Here is a 25,884-nt window from a genome sequence, read left to right as displayed (position 1 = left end):
TGGCCCGACCGGGCATGGCTGAGCGGTTGAGCGTCGACCTAGGATCCAGGCGATCGGGGTTCGATCCCTGGTCAGGGCACATGCCCGGGTTGTGGGCTCCATCCCCCATCGGGGTCGTGCAGGAGGCAGCCGATCAATGACTCTCTCATCATTGATGTTTCTCTCTCTCTCTCTCCCTCTCCTTTCCTCACTCCGAAATCAATAAAGATATATTTAAAAACAACAACAAAAATAAATAAATAAATAAATGAGGTAATATTATGTAAAAGTGCTTGCCACAGTATCTGGCACATAATGATCTGTGTGCTAGCTATCTACCTAAGGGGGCTGGCTTAAAATGAAGACAAACTAACATGTAAAAAACATTAAATTTTTAACAATTCATTGCTGTTCTCTTTAGTTGCCTAAATCTGGCTTCTATCTCATCTTTCCGTTACTGCATTCTCCCGCGGATGGGGGGCGATTGGGGGGTAAAGACTTAAGAGTTCGCCAGAGAAAAGATCAAGGGAACGCAGGCAGTTAACACGCGTAGAAAACAGTCTGCCCGCCTACCATGCGTTCCCACAGACCCCAGGAAAGGGCCCGCCGCCCGGGGTTTCTGGACCCAGAGACCAGTCCCAACCCACACGGCCAAGCTTCAGGCGGGTTACCTACAAAGCAAGGTCCAGGTCCCGCCCACGTGCGCTAACCCTCCAAGGGGATTTACATACCGGTTTTTTTATTGGCTATTAGCGAGCACTCACTCTTCTCATTGGTTGATACTGCCCGTGCTTACGTTCCGCCTAGGAAGTTCTCCGCGGCGAGACCAGGGGTCACAGCACCTAGATTTCCGTTTCCGGTTCTTCCCCCCAGCCATGGCGACTTCGAGGGGCCCGAGGTATCTGTTGACGTTAGGCAGATGGCGCCGCGGCGTAGGAGCAGCACCCCAGTCCCGGGTGAGTGCCTGCTGTCCCTGTTGTCGGGGAGACTGGGTCTCGGAACAGCTGTGCCCCGAGCAGGAGCGCCCTCGGCGGCCCCTCCCTGAGCCAGCGCCCGCAGCTTTCCTCTGCCCCGCCAGCAGCTTTTCTTTCCCGGCCTGCAGGCTCTCGCCGCCCTTGTGCCCGGCGTGTCCCAGGTGGATAACAAATCCGATTTTCTGGGGAAGAGGCCCCATCGCCGGCACCCCGGCATCCTGCAGTTGCCGTGTGTGCGGCTGCCTCAAGCACTGACTAACACCGCGCAGTTAATGCTGCTCGGTGAGTAACGGGAAAGGGAAGCTGCAGCAGCGGAGACTGTACTGCGCACAACTGATGCCGCTTTTCATCTTGGGCCTGTAGAGTGTTCCGTGCCCAATGTGGAGAAGCAGGTGCAAGCGTTGACCAATTATCTCTGGAGCCGACATTTACCCGTAGAGCCAGAGGAGTTGCAAAGACGGGCTGTACATCTTGAGGAAAAATTCCTTGAAAACCCAGGTATGGTTTAAGAATAAACAGTAGGTCACATCGAAATATCAGTGAGAAATGAAGGACAAGAAATAATTTTAGTCTCTCAAATAGGTATTGCAGTTTCTTATTTGACTTTCTGGACAGAGCAGTTATCACAATGATGCCTTACTAAGAGAAGATAGATTATTTCAGAGATTGCTTTTGGGGCTTTGGTGAAAGCCTTCGAGTGCTTTGATTTTTTTCCTCCAAATCCACTGGACTAGGACCATCTAAGTTTTTATTCAATTGAAATAAAGTCCTGTATGGCTCCCTGTTCAATGCTGAAACCTTCAGGGATAGAAGAATAAGTGTAAATCGTCAAGTTATTTTCATGATTGTGAACTCCTTCATGTTACAGACCTGCCTTTTATTCGTTTGTATTTCCTGTACTTCCCACAGTACCTGGCTCATGATGAGCATTCAGTAGATAACCTAGTACTGAACTGAACACAATCATGAGATTTATGGTTTCCAAGCCCCATTCCTCCCTGTAGGAACTTTGGAGACATCACAATCTTAAGTTTAGGGAAGTGAGGAAATCCACAAAATACTGCATTATCCTATCAATTTTTTTTAATCCTCACCCAAGGATATGTATTGATTTAAAAGAGAGAGAAACATCAATTGGTTGTTTCCCATATGCTCCCAGACCAGGGATCAAACCCACAACCTAGGTATGTGCCCTGACCAGGAATCAAACCTACAACCTTTTTGGTGTACTGAACGATGCTCCAACCAACTAAGCCACCTGGCGGGGACTCCTTTAAGTCTTTACCACACTTCCCTTCAATATAGAACAAAACCTGTGGGATGGGACGGGTTGAGTTAAATAAACTGCAGTTGAAGACAAAATACTTTCTGGTACACTCTGGTGCTAGTGGTGGTGATCGTTGTTATTCTTACCTGAAATTTTTCTCCAGGTTTGGCTTCTCTTACACTTTAAGGCTTTTCCCAGGTGGGAGTTGGGGAGGAATGGGCAGGCAGTATATTCAGATACTGGATATGAGCCCTGTTCTTCCTAGGTCCTCACTCCCGGTCCTTGTTCTCACCCCAGACTCATATCAGGCAGAGGAGAAACTTCGTGGAGCAGTGCTGCATGCCCTGCGTAAAACTACCTACCATTGGCAAAAACTGAGGTAAGGGGGTCTAAAGGGGCTGCAGAAGAAAGAAAAGTTTAACTTTTGAAGACGAGTTGGGTAAGGATAGTTAAACAGTTTTGTGTTTCAAAAAGCAGCCTGGTTTGTAAGGCTCCCCAGGACTCTTCTGTGTTGCAAAGTGAAATTGCTAACCTGGAAGAGCCCTTTTCAAAGATTTCATTTTCTAAAACTCTAGAGGTAGCTGTGGGATAGAGGTTATTTCCCAGTGGAAATGACTTTCTGATTTTTCTGGCAGCTACAATGAGGGACTGAGCCTGGTGTATATGGCAGCAAGACTGGATGGTGGCTTTGCAGCAGTCTCCAGGGCATTTCATGAGGTGAAAATCCCACAACTTCCAACCTTTTACCATCAGTTCCCTTATTCATAAAGTAGTCTTCTGGGATAGGATTCTTGGGACATTTCATGCAGATTTTTTTAAGAGGCTTTCTTTATCCTCTGAAAGAATATTGTGACCCAGGAAAAGTTTAGATTCACTGTTTTAGGAGCTTCCTGTTCTATAAAGCATTTATATTGAACCTCAAAATACAGTCTCATCTCATACCCTGTCTTGGTCTCCTAATGCATATTTACCAAGGCCCTTAATAAGTCTCTACTTACCCTACTGTGGGGTCTTTCATATTTCTTCAGATCCAGACTCAACTTCCAGAGTTCCAGCCACAAACCCTGATGGACTTTGGATCAGGTACTGGTTCTGTCACCTGGTGAGTGTTCTCTGTCCATTCTAGTTCTACAGAGCCATGCTCATACCACTCCAATATCAAGAGACTAGGGAACCAGAGGAAGAATAGGAAAGTTGAGAATTAGAATGTTTCCTCCCTCAGAATAGGCAAGGCATGTGAAGGCATATGGATTAGGGCCAGAACTTAAATATCAAGTGAAAAAAGACACATGTTTAGACAGATAAAAAAGGAAAGGAATTTAGTGTAGGGCATAAGTTTTACATATCATCAAAATTTTTTTGCCTACAAGTAGTTTGTTTAAATCTGTGGTTTTGTGCGTGTGTGTGTGTGTGTGTGTGTGTGTGTGTGTGTTTAAGGAGTTTCAACTAAGAAAACAACGTTAGTTTTTCCAACATTTTAACATAATATTCTGTTTCCCCAGGGGTGGGGTTCAGGATAGAGGGGTCTCTCATAGGAATGATTCTTTGTCATGAGAATTGGTGATTTGTATTTTGTCATCTTAGGGCTGCTCATAGTATTTGGGGCCAGAGCCTACGTGAATATATGTGTGTGGACAGTTCAGCTGCCATGTTGGATTTAGCAGAAAAGCTACTGAAAGGTGAGGACAAGATATAAGGAAGAGCTTTTCCAAAGTTGAAGGAGTTAAGAAAGCAAAGGAATATTAGAAAGAGTGTTTTATTCTGGAGTAAGGGAGAGAGCTAAAAGTTAAAGATGAGTCTGGTCTCCTTCCAATGTTATGATCAAGCAGAAGGTGATGAAGGCCTTTGCTGGACTGTGGGTGGGTTGGGTAAGATTAACAGGACAGGTTACCCAATATTCTCCCTGTCCATTTTCATATGCTTACGCTATGCATCTCACTGTCACCTAGCATTTTTCTTTATTCTCAGGGCCATGTTTCTTCTCAGGATATCACTTCAACATATACCTATACACCAGCAATTTTCACCCTTTTTCAGCTCATGGCACACATAAACTAATTACTAAAATTCAGCAGCACACCAAAAAATGTATTTTTTGCCGATCTGACAAAAAAAAAATAGGTATAATTTGATTCATTCACACCAGACGGCTACTGTTGTATTTGCTGTTGTCATTTTTTTATTTAACAATCTAAGTGAAAAGAGGTCAGTGCCCCTGACTAAATAGTCAGGTGTTGCATGTTTTAAACATTCTTGCAGCACACTGGTTGAAAACGCGGCTATACATTCTACTTTTCTTTACAGGTGGTTCAGAAAATGGGGAGCCATATGTTCCAGGTGTCTTTTTCAGACAGTTTCTACCTGTATCACCCAAGGCAAGTGGCAATGTGTAGAGTATGCTGAGTGTGGAATTGGCAGATGGGAAACTGGTTTCCACTATGAACCCAGCATTGAGTGTAGAAGATAAAAGACAGCAGAAGAAATTTAGGGAAATAGAACTTTATTGTGCTCTAGGGAGGGGGAGACGGTGGGTCTGTCACATTTTTGGTCTTGGTCCTCAGGTCCAGTTCAATGTGGTGGTATCAGCCTTTTCCCTTAGTGAACTGCCCAGCAAGGCTGACCGTGCTGAGGTAGTCCAGACCTTGTGGCGCAAGACAAGTGATTTTCTGGTGAGTTGAAATCCCTTTTTCCCTTCAAGTTTTAAAGCAACTTCATGGTTTTCATACTTTTCCTTCTCTACTTTGGAGCTTGTCTTCATTCTCAAACCATTTTTTCTCCCGAATGGATTCCTTTGTCCCTCTTTTAGGGTCTCCATCCCCATCTTCTATATAATGCCGTTTCCTTTAGGACTGCTGTTCCACCTGTGAATGCTCTTACAGAGCTAGTGACGTGTTTTCATGTAATTTGGGGCTTCTGTTTACTTTCCCCTTTGTGAATAGGTATTGGTGGAGAATGGAACAAAAGCTGGGCACCGCCTTCTCATGGAAGCCAGGGACTTGGTCCTTAAGGTAAGGTTCTTTCTCCTTCCTCCCTCCACCTCCCACTTATCTCTCACCAATTACTGGTACTTCCTTAAAAACTGAAAAGACTGTCATACAAAGGTAAGGGTGACTTTCAGGATAGTAGGCATATAAAGTCTTAATGACGTAGGGTGGTGGTTGGCAAACTAGGACCTGTGGATCAAATTTGGCCTGCCACCTGTGCTTGTATTAGCCAGGCTTATTTGAGTGTCTTGTGTATGGCTGCTTTCACACTACAAATGGCAGAGATGAATAGTAGGGACAGAAACAGATTTTGCCTACCCTCTGGACCTTTAAAAAAGTTTGCTTACCCCTGACCTAGGACATGGTAAGCCAAAAACCTTATCTCTTTAGGACTGTATGATCCAGTGTAAAATCATGAATTTAATTGTCCTGGATTGGGATTTTTTTGAGAGTGGAGGTTGCTGACAAGGAGAGTACCATCCTGTGTGCCAAGTTCCTCCCTTTCTCCTGCTGCAAAGAGAAAGTTCTTTGTTTGAGAGTATTAGAGAAGTAGCCAGCTTAACTCAAAGAACATAGTTAATAATTACCAGAATTGGATGTTAAAGGAGTCCTCAATTGATGGAGAATAGAGATTGACTTATAAGAATAGACCCCCAGGCCCAGCTTCATTTTTTTATTTCCTTTGATTTCAGGGAAAGGAGAAGTCACCTCTGGACCCTCGACCTGGCTTTGTCTTTGCCCCAGTGAGTATTACTTCTACCTTTTCCAGCATGCAAAGATCTGAGCTCAGCTGTGTCCAGGACAAGTGGGAGGGCAAAGCTAAGCCACACTCCAATGCTTTGTGTCCGTATCCGATTTCTTCTTAATGGATCCCCTGCTCTCCGTACCCCCTGATCCTGTACTCCCTTATCACTAGCCCTTCTTGACTCTATCACTGTTAGTTTCCCAGTTTTATGATCTGTGGTTCTTTTGTCTTACCTCATGTCTTTTACGTGTGTTTACAGTGTCCCCATGAACTTCCTTGTCCCCAGTTGACAGCCCCTAAGCCCCTGGCCTGTAGCTTTTCCCAGGCTTACCATCCCATCCGCTTCAGCTGGGTATGTACCCTGGGAAGATTGCAGCAGGGAGGAAATAGGTTGGGAAAGCAGGATGAAAAAGAATCATGTGGGAGGAGTTGGAAAATGCAAAGATTATCCTGGAGATTGTAGAGCCTGGATGTGCATGACATAGAATATGAAAAGGGCTGCAGGAATGGGGGTCAAAAATTTTTTCCTGTATCTTTTTCCCCAAAACAGTCTCTCTATCCTTACCTTAGAACAAGAAGCCAAAGGAGGAAAAGTTTTCGATGGTAATCCTTGCCCGGGGGTCTCCAGAGGAAGCTAATCGCTGGCCCCGGATCACTCAGCCTGTCCTTAAACGGCCACGCCATGTGCACTGTCACCTGTGCTGTCCAGATGGGCATATGCAGCATGCTGTGATCACAGCCCGCCGGCATGGCAGGTACAGAGGAGAGGCTGTGACCAAAATTAGTGGGAGGTGGCAGCCAAAGCCCACACTGACTTCTCTTTTTCATAGGGACTTGTATCGCTGTGCCCGTGTCAGCTCCTGGGGAGATCTTTTACCTGTGACCACGCCGACTGAGCTTCCCCTATCCCCTGCTGAAGATGCCCCTGAGAGCTGATAAGGATGTGTAACAAGAGTTTTCTTGTATCATGCCTGCCAAGGCTAAAGCTACCTGGTATCCAGGATGGGAGTGCTGGTGTTCCTATATATCTGCATTTGTTTGAAATTTTAATAATAATTAAAAGTTTTCAAAGAATTGAAATGGATCTCGTGATTCTTAAAAAGTCTAGAGGTCAGTCGTCACTGCCTGTCCTGTAACGAAGTGAGTCCTCAGTTTCAATGCCTGTTTTCCCACACAAATCCCAAGCTCACCCTCTCCCGTAAGAATACTGCAGCTTCTACCAGAGACCAGGACTTCCCAGGGAAGTAATCTGGGGTAGTGGGGAAAGCCGCCCCTAGCACTCAGAACTGGCTCAACAGGTCTCAGGGTTGTTAGACGGGTCACCTGAATAGGTGACCAGCAGCTGCCTAGCCTCTGTTTCTTTCTCCCTCCTTTTCATCTCAGGGTTCATCAGCTCCCCCAGAGTTTGCCTCATGAGTTTCCCTTAAGAGTTGATCCCTTCAGGACTGAATCTTCTATCTACCCCTTTATGTCCAGGCAGGGTCCTTCATTTACTAGGTTCATTTCTGTTTTCCCCTAGGCCTTGCTGTTTCAGAGCTAGAGCAACTTTCTGTGTATTAAAACTCTCAGTCCCTCTCTCACAATGTATATCGGGAAGCAGGCACAGTCAGAAGTGGTAACAGTTTTAGCGTTGTAATACTGGAAATCGCAATGCCCCACTTGACATTTTTCTGGGTTTATAGGAAAGGGAGTCCCCTCATCTACTAGTTCCCAAAGTGGCAGCAGGACCATTCCTCCGCCCCACCTCTTTCTTAACCCCAGGTGGCCCCAAATCCCTTCTGAAAGGGTACGGTTCAGGTATCAGCACAGCAGCCTATAAGGCTTGTGTTAGGGTAGAGAGGATGTGAAAGGCTTAGATCAAATGTCCTGAGTGAACCAGAACCAGATTGTCCCCAACATAAAATAGCTGGGAAGTAGCTACCATAGATTGTGCCATTTTGGATTAGATGAGCCCCAGGCATGAACTAAGTCCATAGCCTTTGGATTAGTCATGGAACTGAAGGGGAGAAGACAGCACAGGGCTGTGCCTGGCAGGGAGTCTGGAGTTTCTGGTTTCGGTGTGAGCCAGGGGAGGGGCCTCCTTGTAGGGGAGGGCGGGACGCTGGGGCAGGCCCCAGTCAGCCAAGCAAGGCTGTGCAGGCAGAGGCAGCACCAAGAGGATCCGACAGCTTCCTGAAACTCAGGAGTGGACTCCAGCTTTGACCACCTAAGGCACCACCCCTGCTCCAAAGCTTGTAACTCCATTTGTCATTCTGAGGCCTCTGCTTATCCTGTACCCCAAGGATGGAGCCAGTACTAGGAGTAAAAATTGGCTGCCTCTTTGCCCTGCTGGCTCTCACCCTGATCTGTGGCCTTATTCCCATCCGCTTCAAATGGTTCCAGATTGAGGCAGCCAGAGGTATAGCCCTTCTGCATCTTTGCCCCATAACCTACGTCTGACTTCAACCCTATCACCCTACCCTCACACTTTCCTCTGATTCTCCTGCCATCCTCACACTTGGATGTTGGGTGCTGCCTGTTGCTCTTTAGTCACCTTTGTCCATTTTCTCATTGCCAACTAGATTGCAACTCTTGCTTTTCATTAGGTCGTCACCGCCGGGTCCTCAGCCTCCTGGGCTGCATTTCTGCTGGTGTTTTCCTGGGAGCAGGGTTCATGCATATGACTGCTGAAGCCCTGGAGGGAATTGAATCAGAGATCCAGAAGTTCCTGATGCAGGTGAGCAGCTGAGTTGCAGGGTTGAGAGGCCAGATGATGAGCAGAACCAAGGGGAGAAAGGGGGAAAGTGATGGAGCCAAGGACATGGGTGGGACGACAGGGAAGATGACAACAGGTCAGATTGGGCTTTAAGGTAAGCAGTGGAGCTGAAGGGACAGCACAGGAAGCTGAGCTGCTCCATCGCCCATCTAATTTCTGCTTTTTTCTCCCTAGAATGGGACAGAGAGTGAGGGAAATTCTTCTGGTGATGCTAATCCAGCTTTTGTAAGTATCTCCCACCCCCGCCTGGAGGGTGAGGAGAACCAGAGGCTCCTCATACCCAGACTCTTTTGAGGAGAGGACGTGAGGAGGAATACCAGGAATCTGCTCCTCAGCTCAGACACTGTGGGGAAGGGAAGAGCCAACCGATCCTTTTGGGTTTATGGGACCCCAGACACAACTCTCGCTTTACTCTTTCCTTCTTTCCCTGGACCCTTAGATGTGCTCCCCATCGTCTTCCCATATTTCAGCCCTGCTGACACTGCGCCCTTGGTCCCTCTGGTATTATTGTTGCATGTCCATATCTCCTCCGGGCTTCACTCGCCTACCCTTTTTAATGTTCTAGCCCCACACTTCCCATTCTCTCCAGTCTCCCATCCCACCTCCATCCACTGCACTTCCTCCCCTTCCCATCCCACAGCCCCTCTCTCTGTTCCCAGACAGACTATCCCTACGGAGAGCTCGTCATCTCCCTGGGCTTCCTCTTGGTCTTCCTTGTGGAGTCGCTGGCACTGCAGTGCTGTCCTGGAGCCAATGGAGGAGCAAAAGTGCAGGAGGAGGAAGTGGGTGGCGCTCACGTCCTTGGACTCCACAGCCATGGACCTCTACCCTCAACCTCACAGCGGCCCTTTCGAGCCCTCATCCTCTTGCTCTCACTCTCCTTCCACTCGGTGTTTGAAGGTCTGGCTGTGGGGCTGCAGACAACAGTAGTAGCTACGGTGCAGCTCTGTCTTGCTGTCCTGGCTCACAAGGGGCTCGTAGTGTTTGGTGTAGGACTGCGGCTGGTGCAGACAGGCACTGCATCACGATGGGCTGTGTTCTGCATACTGTCATTTGCTCTCATGTCCCCCCTGGGCGTAGCCCTAGGGCTGGCTGTGGCTAGAGGAAACTCTGCAGGGGGCCAAGGCTTAGCCCAGGCTGTGTTAGAGGGTGTGGCAGCTGGCACATTCCTATATGTCACCTTCTTAGAAATTCTGCCCAGGGAGCTAGCTGCTCCTGAGGCCCCACTGGTCAAGTGGGGCTGTGTAGCCGCTGGTTTTGCCTTCATGGCCTTAATTGCCTTGTGGGCCTGAGAGATTCCTGACTTTTCTGATGGACCCATCTAGAATGATGTCCCTCCCCCCAGGAGACACCTCCCAAATGGCTTTGGCCCTCAGACATTTCTCCACTGAGACTAAGTGGCATTCACTAGGCATCATCCCCCAGCACTGGATCCCACCTTTTCCTACATGAGATCCCGTTGCTCACCCAGGACTGAGAAAGGGATGTTTATTTTAGGCTGAGTGCCTATACAGTGGAGAATTGCTGGAAAGACCGTCACTCCAGATTTGACGCTTGTTCCATTTTTGCTGCTGTGTGTAATAAAATGCCCATTTCCCCTCCCTCTTCAAGCATGCTATACTTCATTTCTCCCGGTTACCTAAGAGCTGCCTAGTGGGGTGGGGAATGGGAAGGGTGAGTGTTGGATGCAGTCTTTTCTTCTGGAATCAGAGCCCCCAGCCATTTTGTCACTGGCAGCCATGCCCCCCAGACATGGGAGCATTGCTGAAATTCCAACCACCTGCTCCCACCTTACCCACAGGTGCTGGGATGCTGAACCAGAGTTCCCAGCATTTAGAGAAGAGGTTTAAAAACAGAAACTGTGGGGATCTAGATTTTTTTCTTACACTAACCATACCAACCCCACTCCCTGATAATAGGTTATCAGCCACCCACCTGTCCAACACTCTTGAGATCAGGCTCAATGGAGCCTACTTCCACCTGGTTTCTATTTTTCACACTGAGCCCTGTGTGGCCTCAGGGACACTATTGCTCTTTGAGCCTCCATCTCCTTCCAGCTGCCTTGTGCTGTGGGATTAAGAAGCAGTGTGTTTGAAAAGAGAGGAAGGCGCCAGATAGATTCCAAGGGCGATTATTTGGCTCTGCCGTGAAGCTGTGGCTTTCCTTCTGCTTGCCCTACCCACCACTATGCCTCTGGCCCCTCCCCACTGTACCATTTGTCTTTCAGGTGAGTAACCCCTACAATGTGTTGCTTCTGTTAAAAACTGCACGAATACAAAAACTGATTATCTGGAATTGCGGGGAAGCAGGATGGTTGCTGACCCATGAGATGGAGGAATGTCTCAGACTTGGTGGAGAGACAGGGAAAGAGAAGGTGCCCGTGAGCTCAGCATCCTCGCCAGTTGGCGCCTTCGAATACTTTCAGTGTAGAAGCCCAAGTGGCCTTAACATGGGCAAGGTCCCCTGAGCTTTATTCTTGTCTCATTTCATTTCTGTCCTCTGTCCTTCCCATTCCCCTCCCCACAAATTAAGATGTAAACCTCCTCACCAGCCCAGCTTACACACCCAGGGATCAAGGAGAAGCCAAGCTAAAGGCAAAACTAAATAAAAATGCCTGCCCAGGAAATAATTTTCCTGAAGCACCATCCTATTCTGCATCCCTTCAGTGCTGAATGCACTCACACGTAGCACACTCAGAACAGGGCCTAGGATGTTGTCATAACAATAGAGTTTCCACACTGAGCATCTGCCATGTGCCAGGCACTCTGCTGTTGCTTCCACATATATATATATATTTTTTATTATTTATTTATTTATTTATGTTGTTAATCCTCACCTGAGGATATTTTTTCCATTGCTTTTTCAGAGAGTAGAAGGGAGGGCGGCGGGTGGGAGAGAGAAACATCGGTGTGAGAGAGACACATCAACTGGTTGCTAGTGGTTGCCTCCCACATACGCCCCAATCTGGGGCGGGGAGCAAACCTGCAACCAAGGTATGTGCCCTTGTCCAGGAATCAAACCTGCAACCCTCCCATGCCTAGGCCGACACACTAACCACTGAGCCACACTAGCCAGGGTGATTTTGTGTGTATATATGTGTGTGTGTGTGTGTGTGTGTGTGTGTGTGTGTGTGTGTGTGTGTATTCAGAGAGAGTGGAAGGGAGAGAGGGAGGGGAAGAGAGAGAGAGAAACATTAATGTGGGAGAGACACATCAACTCGGTGCTCTAACTATCGAGCAACACTGGCCAGGGCTGCTTCCACATATTATCTCACCTTTCCAACCCTGCCAGGTAGATAGTGTATCCCCATTCTAAGTCTAGGGAAGCTCAATCCGAAGTTAAATTACTTGACCACCTAACTAACTGGCATCAAACCCATGTTTCTGTGATGCGAAGAAAAGCTCAATATATAGATTCTCTTCCCCTTCCCTTCCCTTCCCTTCCCTTCCCTTCCCTTCCCTTCCCTTCCCTTCCCTTCCCTTCCCTTCCCTTCCCTTCCCTTCCCTTCCCTTCCCTTCCCTTCCCTTCCCTTCCCTTCCCTTCCCTTCCCTTCCCTTCCCTTCCCTTCCCTTCCCTTCCCTTCCCTTCCCTTCCCTTCCCTCTTTACCTGTACCTCCTGTCTTATATGTTAGGGTCTCAGGAGAAAGCAGAGAACACATTGGGTAATTGAGGCAAGTTTAATAAAGGGATTGTGTAGAAGGTGTGGCCGGGGTTAGGACAGAGCAACAAACGATGGTGCAACACCCTAGGGCTGAGTAAGAACAATGCTGTTGCCTGGGCTGAAGAGAAGGAGCAGTTACGAGAAACTCGAGAGAGCCATCCACTCAGAGCCGTGGCCTCCGCTGTAGGAATGCAGCCAGCCTGCAAGGACTCCACGGGAGGAAGCCAGAGGAACACCTTCACTCTCCCACTCTCGAATCTACTGCCCTGTCTCTTACTGTCCACACCCAAACAAAAGCCAAAGAATAAAATGTCTGTTCGTGCATTGCAGGTAGTTGAGCCTGAGAAAGCACAGGTCAGAAAGAAACCTGGAGGGGCCAATAGAAAATGTCCAGCATCAGTTCTCTGCTGCTTTCAACTTAAGTGGACACTCAGAAGGATGAATTGGAAGGGACATGATTATATGGACATTAGAGAGCTATTTCTGGTACAGAGGATTTGTATGACTATAGAATGGAGATTTGAGGAGAAATACATTAGACTCCAGGGCTCTTCATGTTTCTGGGTCATTGATGAAATCAGCATTTCAGGTAAGTGAGTAGAGGTCAGGAGAACTCAAGCAGAGTGAGTCATGCATTTTTGCTCCTCCCAGCCCAGGAGCACTTAGGTTCCCCTTTAGCCGCCTCTCCTTCCAGCCATCGCTGCTTCCTTTCCTTCCCACAGTCCTTTCCCAAGGATCCTTACCAACCAGGACAGGAGCCATCGTTAGCTCAAACAGCTCTATATCAAGAGCTGGAATAAAGCTAGAGAATGGCTCCATAAGGGGAACATCATCAGGACCAGGAAGAGGAACAGTCTTGCTTATTTTCAAAAGATCTGAATCCCCAGCAAGGAGCCGCAGAGGGCTATAAGCAAGCAGAAGGTGAATGTGATTTTCACATGAGAGTGAACAAGGAAGGATGGAGTGAGAGCAGGCATGGGAGCCACAGGACAGGAGGGGAGCTGAGTTCACTGGGGCATGGTGACTGGAAGCCAGAATTGGGAGTGAACCTTGATTCAGCCTTGAGAGACAGGTTGTATCTGAAGAAAAGTAGGATCATGAGAGTTAAACAATAGAAATGGGAGGAAAGATATGTAGGATGGGGGAAAGGATAACAGAAGAAGCTATTTGGAATAGCCACAAGAAAATTTATGTGGAACAGTTTGCAAGTCTCAACCCCTGTGCCCCTTCCCCACCCACATATGTATTTTTAATGTATTTAAACGGGGAAAATCAGGAAGAAAAAAAAAAAATGAAACCTTCGACTGGCCTCCTGCTGAGCCAGGTTTCCATTTTTGTACCAATAAATGGCTCTCTGAAGTAACCCTTTGGAGCTCCCTGGGCTGTCCTCTGCTTACAGGCTGAAGGTTGTAAGGGTCTGGATACCTCAGTTGTAAGGTGATAATATGTGCAGACAAGGAGATGGGGAACCACATCAAAGAGAAACCAGACTTTAGCAAATATACCAGAGCGGGGTAGGAGGTCCCTCAGAGAACGATACACCCAGGACATAACCCAAAGAGCTGCAGGCGAACTCTTGTGAGACAGTTTGTGCCACTTTGCCTCTCCCCTGAAGGACAGTTTCCCAGGGCCTTGCCTCCCTCATGACAGGACACTGTTCATTGCTACTGGCCCGGATAGACAGAATACAAGTACTGGCAGCCAGTTTGGGAGTGGTTCCGTGATGTGGGTGTGCCCCCCAGCCACATACCCTCACACTCCCCCACCGACCTAGGGGAGGAGCCTAGGGACGCTACCAAAGGGGAAGCAAAAGGGGTGCAGACGGGCTGTTCCCCCAGGCCCCAGTCTGTGGGGATGCTTAAAGTTTTCAATTATTTCCTTTTTATTTCAATTTTGTTCTGAGTTAATTAGCTTTAGATTTGTTGAAGGTCAAATACACAATGCATTCTACCTTTGCTATATATTTATCCATCCCACCTGCTACAGTTTCACTGTGTATCTTCAGAGAATCACCCTTTAAAATCTCTTCATGAGTTCCACAGTTTTCAAGTGGACACCGCAAGGCTCTCATCACTGTATTCTTCCATTTTATTTTCCTTCCCAATGAGCCATCTCTTAGCTATCTTGGCCTTCTGTGCCTAACGCTGGGGAAACACGTTCCTTGAGATGGAGGGGAAGAGAGAAACAGGAGTCCTAAGGCTGAAGCAGAGACAAAAAGTAAGGAGTTCGTGGTTCAGCTTCTGTGAAGCCAGCCCACCTCTCCTGAGAGCCTCTGAACTCTGATCTCGAAAATGGGCAGGAGCCACAGACCACGGTATCAGGCCCTCCCTATGTAACTACTGCGTAGGTTCACGAAGAACCCTGGGAGACTCAGGAGAACTGGGGAAAGTTAGGGAGAACCATGACAACCACAGGGGGGCACTGCGTCTCCATGGGCTCTCCCGGAATGTCTAGGACCAACAAAGCAGAGAGGTCAGTCAAGGACAGCAAACCCCTCTCCCTTGCTCCCAGCAGAGAGCATCTCTCCCTCTACCTAACTCATGGGTTTCTTATGCAGGGACATCTATAGGAGAAAGACACACGGTCACCACCCATTTCACACACTAGCCCCATGGCAGGTACATACACTCACATTTTACACAGAAATGAGATTTTCTCCCTCCTCCGATTACACTGCTAACTTAACAGTGTTACTTGTGCGGTTGAATGTGCTGAGGAGACGCGCCTTCCCTGGCATAACGCACAGCAGCAGCTATTGCCAGTCAAGGCACATGCTGGTTGGAGTTCTTTGCCTTTTCTTCACATTTTGTTTACCTAGGAGCCAGTTGTGCCAATGATTCCAAACATGCGGTTTCTTTTCTTTAGTGTGCCATTTAAGCGCCTGCTGCCTGTCCTGTGTGTGGTCACCCAACACCCTCACCCCTTCTGATCCCAGCCTACTGCATTTCAGATAGACTCGGTCCTGTGAGAGTGATGAAATGCCCAAGAATCCAGAGCATGCTCCATGCCCCACTTCCCCGCCAGCGTGTCAGCGTCAGACATAAGCTGCGTTAGTCGTCAGCTCCGTTTCACCGAGGAAAGTGTATAATTGCCCGTGGGGTTCCTATCACCAGGCAAATGACCTTGTACTATTCCATCCACAGTACCCTGGCCAGTAACACTATAAAGTGCCCTCTCATCTTTACTCCTTGTGCCCCAAACCCCAAGGGCCAGCCTGCAACAGCCACAAAATATCTGAAGCTCTCTTAATAATTATTGTTCATACTTGTTCAGAAGCTTCTCAGAGAACCACAGACATAGTCTAATTAATTCCCCGAATTCTAGGATTCATGTGGGAGGAGGAATTCCTGAGAGGAAATCCTAGTTGCTGTGACTCACCTGAAAGAGTCTTCAGACAGAGATCAACTGAGCGACCCAATAACCCCTCTAGAAACAGCGTGAGGCGTGGTCTGCTGATCGTATTGAACCACCTAAAATGGAATCTAGGTGACACCATGGAGGATCCTGCAGGAGGGTGGTCACAAGATGTCCTTGGGCACTTCAGTCATCTTTCTGTACTTTCTTCTTCAAGATTATGATGCTGATGACATCTCTGAAATCCTATGGCATTTCTCAATAACTGATAAGGAAGTCTTCTAAGGTCTAAGTAGCTCCTCTCCCAAAACTCGAAGTTACTATCAATATCAAGGACAATACCATTCTGTTGAAAGGGGCCGGTGACTATGAAGTCACATTCTGTGATGTGCCTATGCTATGCAAGCCCCCTCCCATGGTTTATATCACTTGGAGAAGAGAATGTGAGAGCTGGGCAGGGAGAAGGTAGGAAAGGGGCATGATGCAGACATACTGAGACAAAGAATAATAATGGTGCTCAGATTCCTCTACAGTTTATTGTTACAGCAGAAGTTGTGGGAGACAGGAGAGCACCCTCCACACATAACACACTGTGGTCAGAGCCCCAAGGTAGCCCTTCCCACCCCTATGCCAAGCCCCAAGCAGCCCTGCCCCAGCTTGGCCCCCTCCCCACTCCCACTCTAGACAAACACGGTCTAGGCAGCTACCAAAGTTAGTGCAGCCAATGGCCCCAGGCCCCTTCCTATTGCCCCAGCTCCAGTCCTTCCCTCAAACTTATTTATTGCCTGACACCTCCCAGTCCAACTTCCATTCTCATACTGGATATTTCTATCACATCCTGAGGACCACTAACCCACCAGCAAGCCTCCCTGACACATTCATTTAGGCCCATATCCTTCAGAGACCTGAAGGGTTAAAGAGAAGCCATATCCGCTTTGGTGAATGGAGACCCAGCACCAAGTCCCTTACCCTTGCAATGGGATGACTAGGGAAAGTCTGGAGGAGGCACCATGGGCAACTACAATGACCTCTTATCCCTCACCTATGGACACCTAGATTAGGGAGAGGGAATGCATGCCCTCTCCACCTTAACAACAGAATGAGGGAGAGGGATCATTTAGGGGTCTGGGTCCCTAAGAGATATTAGGAAGCTCTCCCAGGAGCTGAGGGGTATCACAGGTTAGAGGTCAAGGTTAGGGTAGCAATCAAAGATCAAGATCATCTCCCCACAGGATCTGCCCATCTTCCCTTGCTCACTCTGGCCCAGTGTTCTATGCATCTCCTAGGTTAGTGCTAGGGGAGGTGCTGGCTGGGTCCCACACCAGGGCAACATGGGTCATTCAACAGGAGACCTCCATGGTGTGCCCTGGGGGCCCTGAGGGGAGAGTCCCAGACTCGCTGCTCTGGGACAGGGTTCGAGCACGGGACCGACCGCCATCAATGGATGCCGCACTGGTCAGGGAGGCTGTGCGAGACCGGGACAGGCGAGTCATGCAAGATGAGGCCACTGTGGAGACAGGAGGATAAGCAGTCAGTCAGAGAGGAGGTAAGGAAGAGAGGCTGGCAACTCAGACTGGGATGTGAGAGTTACAAATGGGGCCAGGGGGTCAATTAGCTTGATTGGCAGATTGTGGTAAGTCCAGAAATTAGTCTAAAATGGTTCCTGCCTGGCCGGCCGTGGCTCAGCAGTTGAGTTTCGACCTAGGATCCAGGGGATCGGGGTTCAATTCCCAGTCAGGGCACATGCCCAGGTTATGGGCTCGATCCCCAGTCAGGGGTATGCAGGACATAACCGATCAATGACTCTCTCATCATTGATGTTTCTATATCTCTCTCTCCCTCTCCTTTCCTCTCTCTGAAATCATTAAAGATATATATAAAATAAATAAAAATTAAAAAATAAAATAAAATGGTCCCTCCCCTCAGTGGCCATCCCTCATCCTTGCAGCAATCCCTTGTCCCCATGACAGCCTCTGACCCCCATACTCACTGTAGCCCATGCCTTGCAGGAAGTACTTGAAGGCCTCGGTCAGCTTGCCTGGCTGAGGAAGTAAGATGAGGAGAGAGGGAGTCAGTGAGGTGAGGTTATGAGCTGAGCAGGAGCCCAAGGCTGTGGCAGGTTGGGGATGGGATGTGTGGCAAAGGGTATAGTTCAGTGACACTAATATCCCATCCCGGATGGCTGGGGGTACTCACCTGAGTAAGCTGGGGCTGACCTCCGGAGTCGGCCATCTAGTCAGGAGAGAGCCACCCAGAAAAAGTGATACACACATGAATAAAGTGAGCCAGCCAGGAGATAGAAAGGGTCTCTCTTCCCTGCTTTCCCATTCCAGGCCCTTAGGGTTTTTTATTGTTTGTTTATTTCATCAACCCCACTTGCTCCCAGGCAGGACCCTAGAGGCCTAGCAGCTGAATCTAGGATTCAGTATATATGGCTCTGGACAGGGGGCCAGGAGTCAGGCTGGGCACGGAGTAGGGTTACTCACCTTGAGGAAAGAAGTCTGAGTGGGGTCCAGCTTTGAATTACATTCCACCTGGAGTAAGTAAGAAGCTGAATGAATGAGGTCATACTCCCTGTGGCCTCTCTCATCCAAGGGACCCAAGGACCCAGTCCCCAGTTCCTTTCCTATCAACTCCTACCCATTTCCTTCTTAAAATGAATCAATCTCGTATGCACCAGAGTTGCTCTCCGTGTCCTAAAAAGCTTGCCTCCTGGCAAAGTACCCCTCTAACCACCATCCTAGGACTCCAACCCTCCCTCACCCAACCCCAAATTCCCTACTGACCACTGCATCTTCATGGGGTGCTTGATCTCCTACCACCAGCATCACGGGGCACCTAGAGGCAAGGATCAGGGAGGAGGTGGTGAGCCCCTGGCACTCCCTCACCCATCTCTTCCCAGAAGAGCAGCCAGAAAATGTCTGGCTCCAAAGAGGAAACAGCCTTCTGAACCCCACCACCCCACCAAGAGGATTCAAAGGCAGAAGACCTAGAGGGTGGTGATTTGCTAAATGGGATGAAGTGAGAGGTAACAAGCAAACTCCCTGGCAAAAGACCCTCCTTCTAAAGGATATAAGCACCTGCAAACTCCCTGGCAAAAGACCCTCCTTCTAAAGGATATAAGCACCTAAGGAAGATCCAGGGAGAAAGACAAAGCTGTATCATTTAAAGTCTTACTTGAGGGTGATATCACCTCCACGCTCAAAGTTCAGATCTCGGCGGCTAGAGAAGGGTTAAAAGAAATAGGAATTTTAGACAGGCAATACTATCTATCCAAATATAAGCTATCTCTCCCATAAGGAAACTCCCTTCCTCCCAAAAAACTATAGCCAAATATCAGCGATTAAAAGTGGGAACCAAAGGGGAATGTGGTAGTCAGGCCTCAAGCACATCCCTGGTTAGAGGGTAGTGAAGGGAGAGGAAAGGCACAAGGACAGGTCATCATCTTACTTCTGGGAATCAAAACCTTCATGGGAAGTAAACAGAAGAAAGGGGGAGAGACAGTTCCTCACAACTCTTCCCACTGGGTCGGTCCTGCAGCTGTCCCAGTTGCACACCAAATCCTGCCCTCCTTACACACCGTGTACTTTCGGACTTCCCTCTCCTCTCTGCTTCCTCATCACCCCCAGTCGCCACTTCTAAATTGCTTTCACATGCACATGCGAGTACACATACACACACTGCCACTCACTTGTTGTAGCTGTTCCAGTACAGTTCAATGTTCTCCAGGTTGGGTGCATGTGAAATGATATTTCTATACTTTTGTATCAACTCAGAATTTCCAGACAGCTCTTCCTGAAGGAAAGAAGAGGTAGAAAAATTTGGGTTAGGAGGAGAAGCCAACAGTCACTGGATGCAAAAAGGCACGCCTTCCCTTCCCAGATCCTGTTCCAGCTGAGGGAGTCACCCCAAGCATTCAAATCCCTGTTGGTCCCCTCTTTTTCCTCCATCTTCCACAACCACTTACCTGGCTGAAAAGATGTCCAAGTATCATCTCCGAAATGGAAGAGGTGAGGCCTGTTAGCTATGAGGAAAGGGCAGATGAGAAAGCTCAGAACATTATGGGGAAAAGAGACCCAGGCAAGTGACACAGCTTCTTTCCTGCCCTACGTCCCCCTCCTTGAAGTTCATAGGTCAATCAGTTATACTGGTAGAGCATAACTGGACCCATGCAAGGGAACCCCCAACCTAGATCTCAGCACACAGACCCTTCCAAACCTTGTGTGCTGCCCAGTCCATCCAACCCTTGGCATTGGGATCAATGTTGATGAGGACAAGTCCCTCGACTGTATCCTGGTGATTAAGCTGAAGGGCAGCAGAAGGAAGGCAAATCAGAGGCAGGGCAGGACCTCATCCCCTCCCCACTAAGTTCCACCCACTCTTAGGCTCCCATAAGGCCTCCCTCCCCACCCTCAGACCCAAGTCTTCCTGTCAAATACACACTAGTAAACAGCCTACCATGGAAGGTAGGCTACCATGAGCCTTGGACCTGCCTTTCCCTTATCTGGGGGTTTTTAATTCTTACAGCGTATCTTGACAAGATGTAGGCTCCAGCTCCAACACCAACTCCAATTATTGTGGAGAAACTGTGAAAGGGAAACGTATGTCTACTTGGTATTCAAAACTTTGCTCTCCAAACTCCTTACCCTCCTTCCTAAGGCCACAGGCACAAAGGACAGAACCCGGGGGCCTGCCAAGGAGCTAAAAACTGACACTGGTAGTCAGAGTAGGTCCTTGAAGTCTTTCTTCAGTTCCCTCTTGGACAGCTAGTGTCTTGAAAAGAAACACCCACCGACCAACCAGCAAGACACTGTTTTCCTAGGTAGCTCTTTGTCCATGCTCAATTTTCAGAAGCTAGTTCGACTTGTTCTGTATAATTCCTACTTCCTCTAGAGGAACTGAGAAGAAGGGAACTTGCAAGCAAGATGTAAAATAAAAGGCACAACTTCAGTGAACAACAGGAAGAATGGGGTTAAAGAGAGACAAGCATGTGAACCAGGGCTGTCTGGGACCCGTGTCCAGAAAAAGCCAAGCCAAGGACAGAGCGCAGGAGTGCGTGCCGAGAAGGCCTCCCCTGGCTTTCTCTTTCTCCCACTCTCCCTTATCCACGGGGCTCCCAGTTCCCAGGTGTGTGTATAGAGGAGGGGGAGTGGGAGGAAGAGACAGGTCTATCTGGTTCCTCAGGGATTGTGTCACCCCTTCCTCTTCCTGTCTAGCTTTCTGATCCCTCCTCAGCCTGAGGCAGGGCTTCAAATAGCCCCTTCTTTTTTCTTTTCTCCATCCATCAGGGCTACTCAGCTGACTCAAGTCAGTTTTCCAAACCCACCCCTCTTCCTCTCACAATCAGGCTGGGAACATGGAAGAGGAAGGATATATCTAGGCCAGAAACCAAAACTTGCCCAGGAACCATGATGGACATAGGTGTTCTAAGGGCCACCTTGTGCTGGAAAGAGAAATCTGGATTGGAGGGACCCCCACACTTCTCACTTTAAGTACTGCAGGATGCAAGGGATCGTGTCCGCAAGCTGGTCCAGAGATGGGTACTGATATCTGGGGAAGAGATGAATGTTGGTCTTTTAACAGGAAAATACCAACCTACCCCCATTGCCCCCACCTCAGGGTGTCCCGCTCATCTTCTTCCAGAATCACCACTGCCCTCCCTTTCCTCCTCCCTTGGTCCAATCTTCCCCATACCTGCCCTGTGCCTCATGATAATTTGATGATGAGGGAGGGAGCTAATTCTCACCCCACAGGGAACACAGGAGCCCCCTCTTCCATCCCAGGGGCATCCACGTGAACCCGCACGAAGTTCTGAATGATTTCCTGCATGTCCCCGAATTGAAACAGCGGCTGGAAGCAAGATTTATCTAAAGAGAATCCCCAATACCCCAACAATAGAATCAGACAGGGAAAAGTGTCCCCAAGTCAAAATCCACCCCCTTTCATGCCACAATCAGACTAGGAGAGAACTTCTTTGTTTTTTCGTTTTTTCTTTTTTTAATATATTTTTATGGATGTCAGAGAGAGGAAGGGAGAGGGGGAGAGAGAAAAACATCAATGATGAGAGAGTCATTGATCGGCTACCTAGGAGAGAACTTCTTGACATGCCACATGGCTCCCTTCCTGAGCTTGAGGACCCTTACCCTTACGCTGGGGTTTTACCTTCCCCCCACCCAGTCTCTTCCCAGAAAGGAGTGGGAGGAGAAGTGAAGGTCCTTACAGTTGAGTCCCACATCATGGTAGGTGAGTATCGCTGGGCGTTTAGGTTTGGGGGTACCATAGACAGTAAAAGTGACAGAGCCATAAGGTGTCTCCACAGAGTGAGTCTGCAAGAAAACAGGTCACCATCAGGTAGGAGTTAGGCTGAGAGGAAAAGAGACAGGAAAAGGGCTTCCACAAAAGGCAGGGGGGTGACATGGGGGAGGGGCAGAGAGGAGAAGGGAACAAAGTATTAGAAATAGGATGAGAAAGAATTCAGTTTAGGTAAAACGACAGTGGAGATGATTTTGAGGGTGGAAAAGACTAATGAATGACTGAAGAGCATTAAGGAAATCTGAAAAGGGGAATAAGGGAAGGAAGGAGAGAGATGGGGATGGGCAAGGACTGGAATAGAGGGAAAGGTAGCAGAGAGGAAGGACAGGTAGGAGGGCCTTTCTTTCCCTGGGGAGAGGAGAACCATCCTCCCACCCTGGGACTGCCCCGAGCTGTTACCTGTCCCCGGTCTAGGAGGATTCGGGCAGCTAACTCAGCCTCCTGGAGAGAGACACACACAGACAGGTCCACACAGAAACACAGCCACGTAGAGCGGAGAGACAGATGGAGAGACAGACACAGATAGAGGCAGGTAAAGAGACCAGAGACAGAAAGATAACAAACAGAGACATGGAGAGGATTAAGATTAGTACAGTTACGTGACAAAGGCCTGGACTCCCAATTGTGGTATATGGGGAGAGAAACATGGGGAGTGGGGGACAAGGTGGGAGTGTGGATTAGAATGAGATTATGGATTTGGAAAGGGAGGAGATGAGGGGGATGCTTGGAGGTCTGGAATGTGGGCCTAGGATTCAGAGGGTCTCTAGTAACCTTGGCCATCTCGGGTGTCTGCCCTGGCAACAGCGGCTTCTCCTCGGTGATCTGCACCTCCTGCAGCTCCGTCATGGTGGCCTGGCAGGGTGAGGAAACACCAAGACTGGGGAGGCTGCCTCCACACCCCCTCATCTTCTCTAATACCTTCTGCCTCTCTCAGGACAGGGGAATAATGCAGGGCTCAGGGGGCCCCAGGAGCTGAAGATGACTCCAGGACACAGACAGCCTTTCCTGTCCCAGCTCCATGTCCAGGACACTGTGGGGAAGGGCTGTGTAAGAGGAACCAGGACAGCACTTCTCTTTAGAGTGGCATCCCCACTGCATCCCACACCTCCAGACCCCCGTTCCCTGTCTTGGATGGAAAACCAGGGTGGGGCAGCCATGCAGCTCAGGTTTCCCAGGCTATATTTAGGGGCCACCCCACACTCCCAATTAAGTAGGGGGTGAAACTAGTGGCTCAGTGACTGGATACTCCAAACATACTAAGGGACAGGTAGAGAGAGTTCGCAACTGACTGTGACCTTCAACTAAAGCCCCAATGTCAGCAGCTCAAAAGGAAAAGCGCTAAAAATGACCTGAGTAACATGGCCAAGAGAGAGAGGGGGAAACAAGAAAAGGGGGACAAGGGACACTGTGTCCAACTGACCCCATGTCTTCCTTCCTCCCAAGCCTCTCCCTCCCTCCCCATTGTGAATAAATTAGCAGACATTCAATATTAGGGGCGACTGAGGAGCAAAGCAGGCCTGCAGACTAGCATAGTAAAGAGCCTGCAGCTGGGGGTGGGGTCACTTACTGGGCTCTTATTGGCTGGACGCAGCGGGGTTAGGGGTCAGGGTTCTCACAGCTCCTGGCTCTGGGGTCTGAGAAAACAAGGCAATGAGGTGAATGACATGGGAGGCAGGCAGCCCCTGGGTCTTTCAGGGACATAAAACCTCAGCCAAGACCTAGATTACCCGGGTCACCAACCCTCCCCAAGTCCCTAAACCTCCCCAATCTCTACCCCTGAGTCTAGGGAACACGTCCTCTCGAGGTTTCAACTAGGAACCAGTGCGGGCCGCAGCGGCCGGCGGGGCAGCGGCAGTCAGGTACCGGTCCAGCCGGGGGAGGAGAGGAGGAAGTGCTGATGTGGAGGACGGCGCGTGGCTCAGTCAGAGGCTCTGGATTCTAGTCCCCGCTCTGCCGCTACCGCTGTGACCTTGGCCCCACCAGTACTACTGCCTCAATTTCCTATTTGCAAACTAAAAGTGGGGGCTAGCGGATTCCCAGGATTTCTGACAGCTCCCGAGTGATATGAAGGTAGCAGAGCGTGACTATTTCCCTCCGCCATTTAAAAAAAGAACTTGAAAAGCCCCGTGGCTTAGCTCCTCTCCTCCATCCAGCCTCGGAGTGGGTCCCACGGCTGCAGAGAGGCAAGAAGGGCGGTCCCACAATCTCCTCCCGGCCTCCCCCGACGGACGACCCGAAAGGGCCGAGCGCCGGCTGGGAGCCGGGGTGGGAGGGACCGGGCCCAGCACCCGGGACCTGTCCCTGCGAGTCCCTAGGCTGCCGGCCCTCGTGGGGACAGGCACCCCTCGGGCGGGCGCGGAGCGCCCCGGGTCCTGCACACCACCTCGCGCACGTCCCAAGCACGCCCTGCCGCTCGCCGAGCCTCCGCCTTTGTGCGCAGCAGCCCCGCGCCGCCTCCCTGAAGGCCCCTTCCCGCACACGGCCGGCTCCCGGGCAGGGAGAGCCAGCCTCCCGCCCGCCCCGCACGCGCCGGCCGGGCCCGGGGCCCCTCGCCTGCCCCTCCCCCTACCTGCTGCAGCCGCGGCCGCTTCCACCTTCACTTGCCTTTGACTCTCAAGCCCGCCAGGGCTCCAGCTCCCCACAGACCCGCCCCCGGCCCGCCCCAGCCCGCCCACGGGCCGACGGCTCCCCGCAGGTCCGCCCCTAGACCCCCAGGAAACACGCCCCCCTTACCCCGCCCCAGGCTGTTTGCGGCTGGGGGGGGGGGGCAGTGCGGGGGGCCAAAGGGAAACTCTAAGGAAAGCAAATTGTGGGTGCTCCCGGGCTAAGCTCGCGCTCCCCACAACCTCCCCCCGAAAGCGGGCGGTGGTGGGGTGTGCGGGGATCCCTTATTCCCGTGGGGAATCCCCACGCCCGCCCTCAACGCCGTCCTCACCCGTGACCTGGATCTGCCTCTCGCACTATGGCTCAGTCCTTCGCCCCCAGACTCAGTGGCGGGGACTGGTAAGGGGAGAGGAACCCAGGGTGCTGACACCCCACGATTTCGACTCCGCCCGCCCATAAACAGAAATCCTGGTTTCGGAAGGGGGAGGTGGGCGAGGACTGGCGCTAAAGAGGCGGGGGTCTGGGCGCCGGGAGGGGAAGGTGTGCAGCACCCGCCGAGGGTCGGGCGTCAAGGGCGCTGGAACGCCAACTCCGGGGCGCCCAAGGTCCGGGTACCTCCTCTGTCTGCCGCGCGTCCCGACGCCGGCCGTCCCGCTGCTCTCCGCGAAGTTGGAAAACAAGACGCGGCGGGGGGAGCGGGGAATGCGGGGGGCCGCTATAAATAGAGGCGACCGCGAGCTGGGGGAAGAGGATGGTCCAACGGGGACTCCGGGGTCAAGGCCCCAGGGGGGAGGGGCCAGGGACCCCCAGGAGCTCCGACTCTCGGGTAAACAGGCGCGGGGGCGGAGTTAACTCCGCGGGGGTGGAGCGGGGGCTTGGGGAGGACGCGGTGTCCCGGGCTGGGACCCAGGAGACCCTGGGCTTCGGCGCTAACTCCTCCGAGTCCGGCCCGGAGAAGAGGGGTGATAGCAGCGGGGCCCCGCTCAATCGCGAGCCCGGCGAGGGTTTCTCCGGGGCTGCGGCGTCTCTCTCCGGGCTTGGGTGGGTTCGCTGTCCTAGACTCCTCTCTCGCCCAGCCCTCCCCACGCCTACATGCACCCTTCCCGCGCCCCTAGGAGGAAGGTCGCCTGGCATGGGATAGGTCTGTGGCTAAGGGAATGCAAAGTTGTCTTAGGAAAAAAAAAAAAAAAAAAAGAACCTGATTGAATTTCTTCCCACCTGCACCCCTTTTAGCTCCCCTCCTCCCAGG

General features: G+C 50.3%; 3 protein-coding genes across 14 annotated transcripts; 2 read left to right on the top strand and 1 right to left on the bottom strand.

Moving 5' to 3' along the window:
- The first annotated feature begins 843 nt into the window (after nucleotides 1-843).
- METTL17 (methyltransferase like 17) lies at nucleotides 844-7,029 on the top strand. Of its 3 annotated transcripts, XM_081148367.1 has the most exons (14): nucleotides 844-935; nucleotides 1,082-1,235; nucleotides 1,317-1,451; nucleotides 2,518-2,599; nucleotides 2,856-2,937; nucleotides 3,249-3,322; nucleotides 3,805-3,899; nucleotides 4,525-4,595; nucleotides 4,782-4,889; nucleotides 5,160-5,228; nucleotides 5,897-5,947; nucleotides 6,209-6,301; nucleotides 6,520-6,704; nucleotides 6,780-7,029. In XM_081148367.1, exons 1-14 carry the CDS (start codon nucleotides 855-857, stop codon nucleotides 6,883-6,885), a joined length of 1,386 nt encoding a protein of 461 aa, XP_081004493.1. In that variant the 5' UTR covers nucleotides 844-854; the 3' UTR covers nucleotides 6,886-7,029. The 3 variants fall into 3 exon arrangements, with proteins under 3 accessions (XP_081004493.1, XP_081004495.1, XP_081004494.1); XM_081148369.1 differs by lacking the exon at nucleotides 1,082-1,235 and having other exon boundaries at nucleotides 845-935; XM_081148368.1 differs by lacking the exon at nucleotides 6,209-6,301 and having other exon boundaries at nucleotides 845-935.
- Nucleotides 7,030-8,232: 1,203 nt separating this feature from the next.
- SLC39A2 (solute carrier family 39 member 2) lies at nucleotides 8,233-9,996 on the top strand (the record flags this gene model as incomplete). 2 transcript variants are annotated; one of them, XM_081142330.1, is made up of 4 exons in its annotated part: nucleotides 8,233-8,347; nucleotides 8,535-8,665; nucleotides 8,879-8,929; nucleotides 9,364-9,996. In XM_081142330.1, the coding sequence occupies 4 exons, from the start codon at nucleotides 8,233-8,235 to the stop codon at nucleotides 9,994-9,996; spliced, it is 930 nt and encodes a 309-aa protein (XP_080998456.1). The 2 variants fall into 2 exon arrangements, with proteins under 2 accessions (XP_080998456.1, XP_080998457.1); XM_081142331.1 differs by having other exon boundaries at nucleotides 8,879-8,933; nucleotides 9,368-9,996.
- A 6,240-nt stretch (nucleotides 9,997-16,236) lies between these two features.
- NDRG2 (NDRG family member 2) lies at nucleotides 16,237-25,881 on the bottom strand (the record flags this gene model as incomplete). Of its 9 annotated transcripts, none has more annotated exons than XM_081143067.1 (17): nucleotides 16,237-17,226; nucleotides 17,710-17,761; nucleotides 17,916-17,951; nucleotides 18,206-18,253; nucleotides 18,506-18,557; nucleotides 18,897-18,941; nucleotides 19,411-19,514; nucleotides 19,687-19,743; nucleotides 19,938-20,024; nucleotides 20,245-20,305; nucleotides 21,207-21,269; nucleotides 21,466-21,586; nucleotides 21,940-22,045; nucleotides 22,431-22,472; nucleotides 22,803-22,883; nucleotides 23,599-23,665; nucleotides 25,251-25,881. In XM_081143067.1, 15 exons carry the CDS (start codon nucleotides 22,875-22,877, stop codon nucleotides 17,060-17,062), a joined length of 1,116 nt encoding a protein of 371 aa, XP_080999193.1. In that variant the 3' UTR covers nucleotides 16,237-17,059. The 9 variants fall into 9 exon arrangements, with proteins under 9 accessions (XP_080999193.1, XP_080999194.1, XP_080999192.1 ...); XM_081143068.1 differs by having other exon boundaries at nucleotides 24,967-25,291; XM_081143066.1 differs by lacking the exon at nucleotides 25,251-25,881 and adding an exon at nucleotides 24,601-24,929.
- Between the last annotated feature and the right edge of the window lie 3 nt (nucleotides 25,882-25,884).

This window comes from Miniopterus schreibersii, assembly GCF_964146895.1.
Source record: "Miniopterus schreibersii genome assembly, chromosome: 1".
NCBI lineage: Eukaryota > Metazoa > Chordata > Mammalia > Chiroptera > Miniopteridae > Miniopterus > Miniopterus schreibersii.
This window is presented reverse-complemented; position numbering and strand designations above follow the sequence as displayed.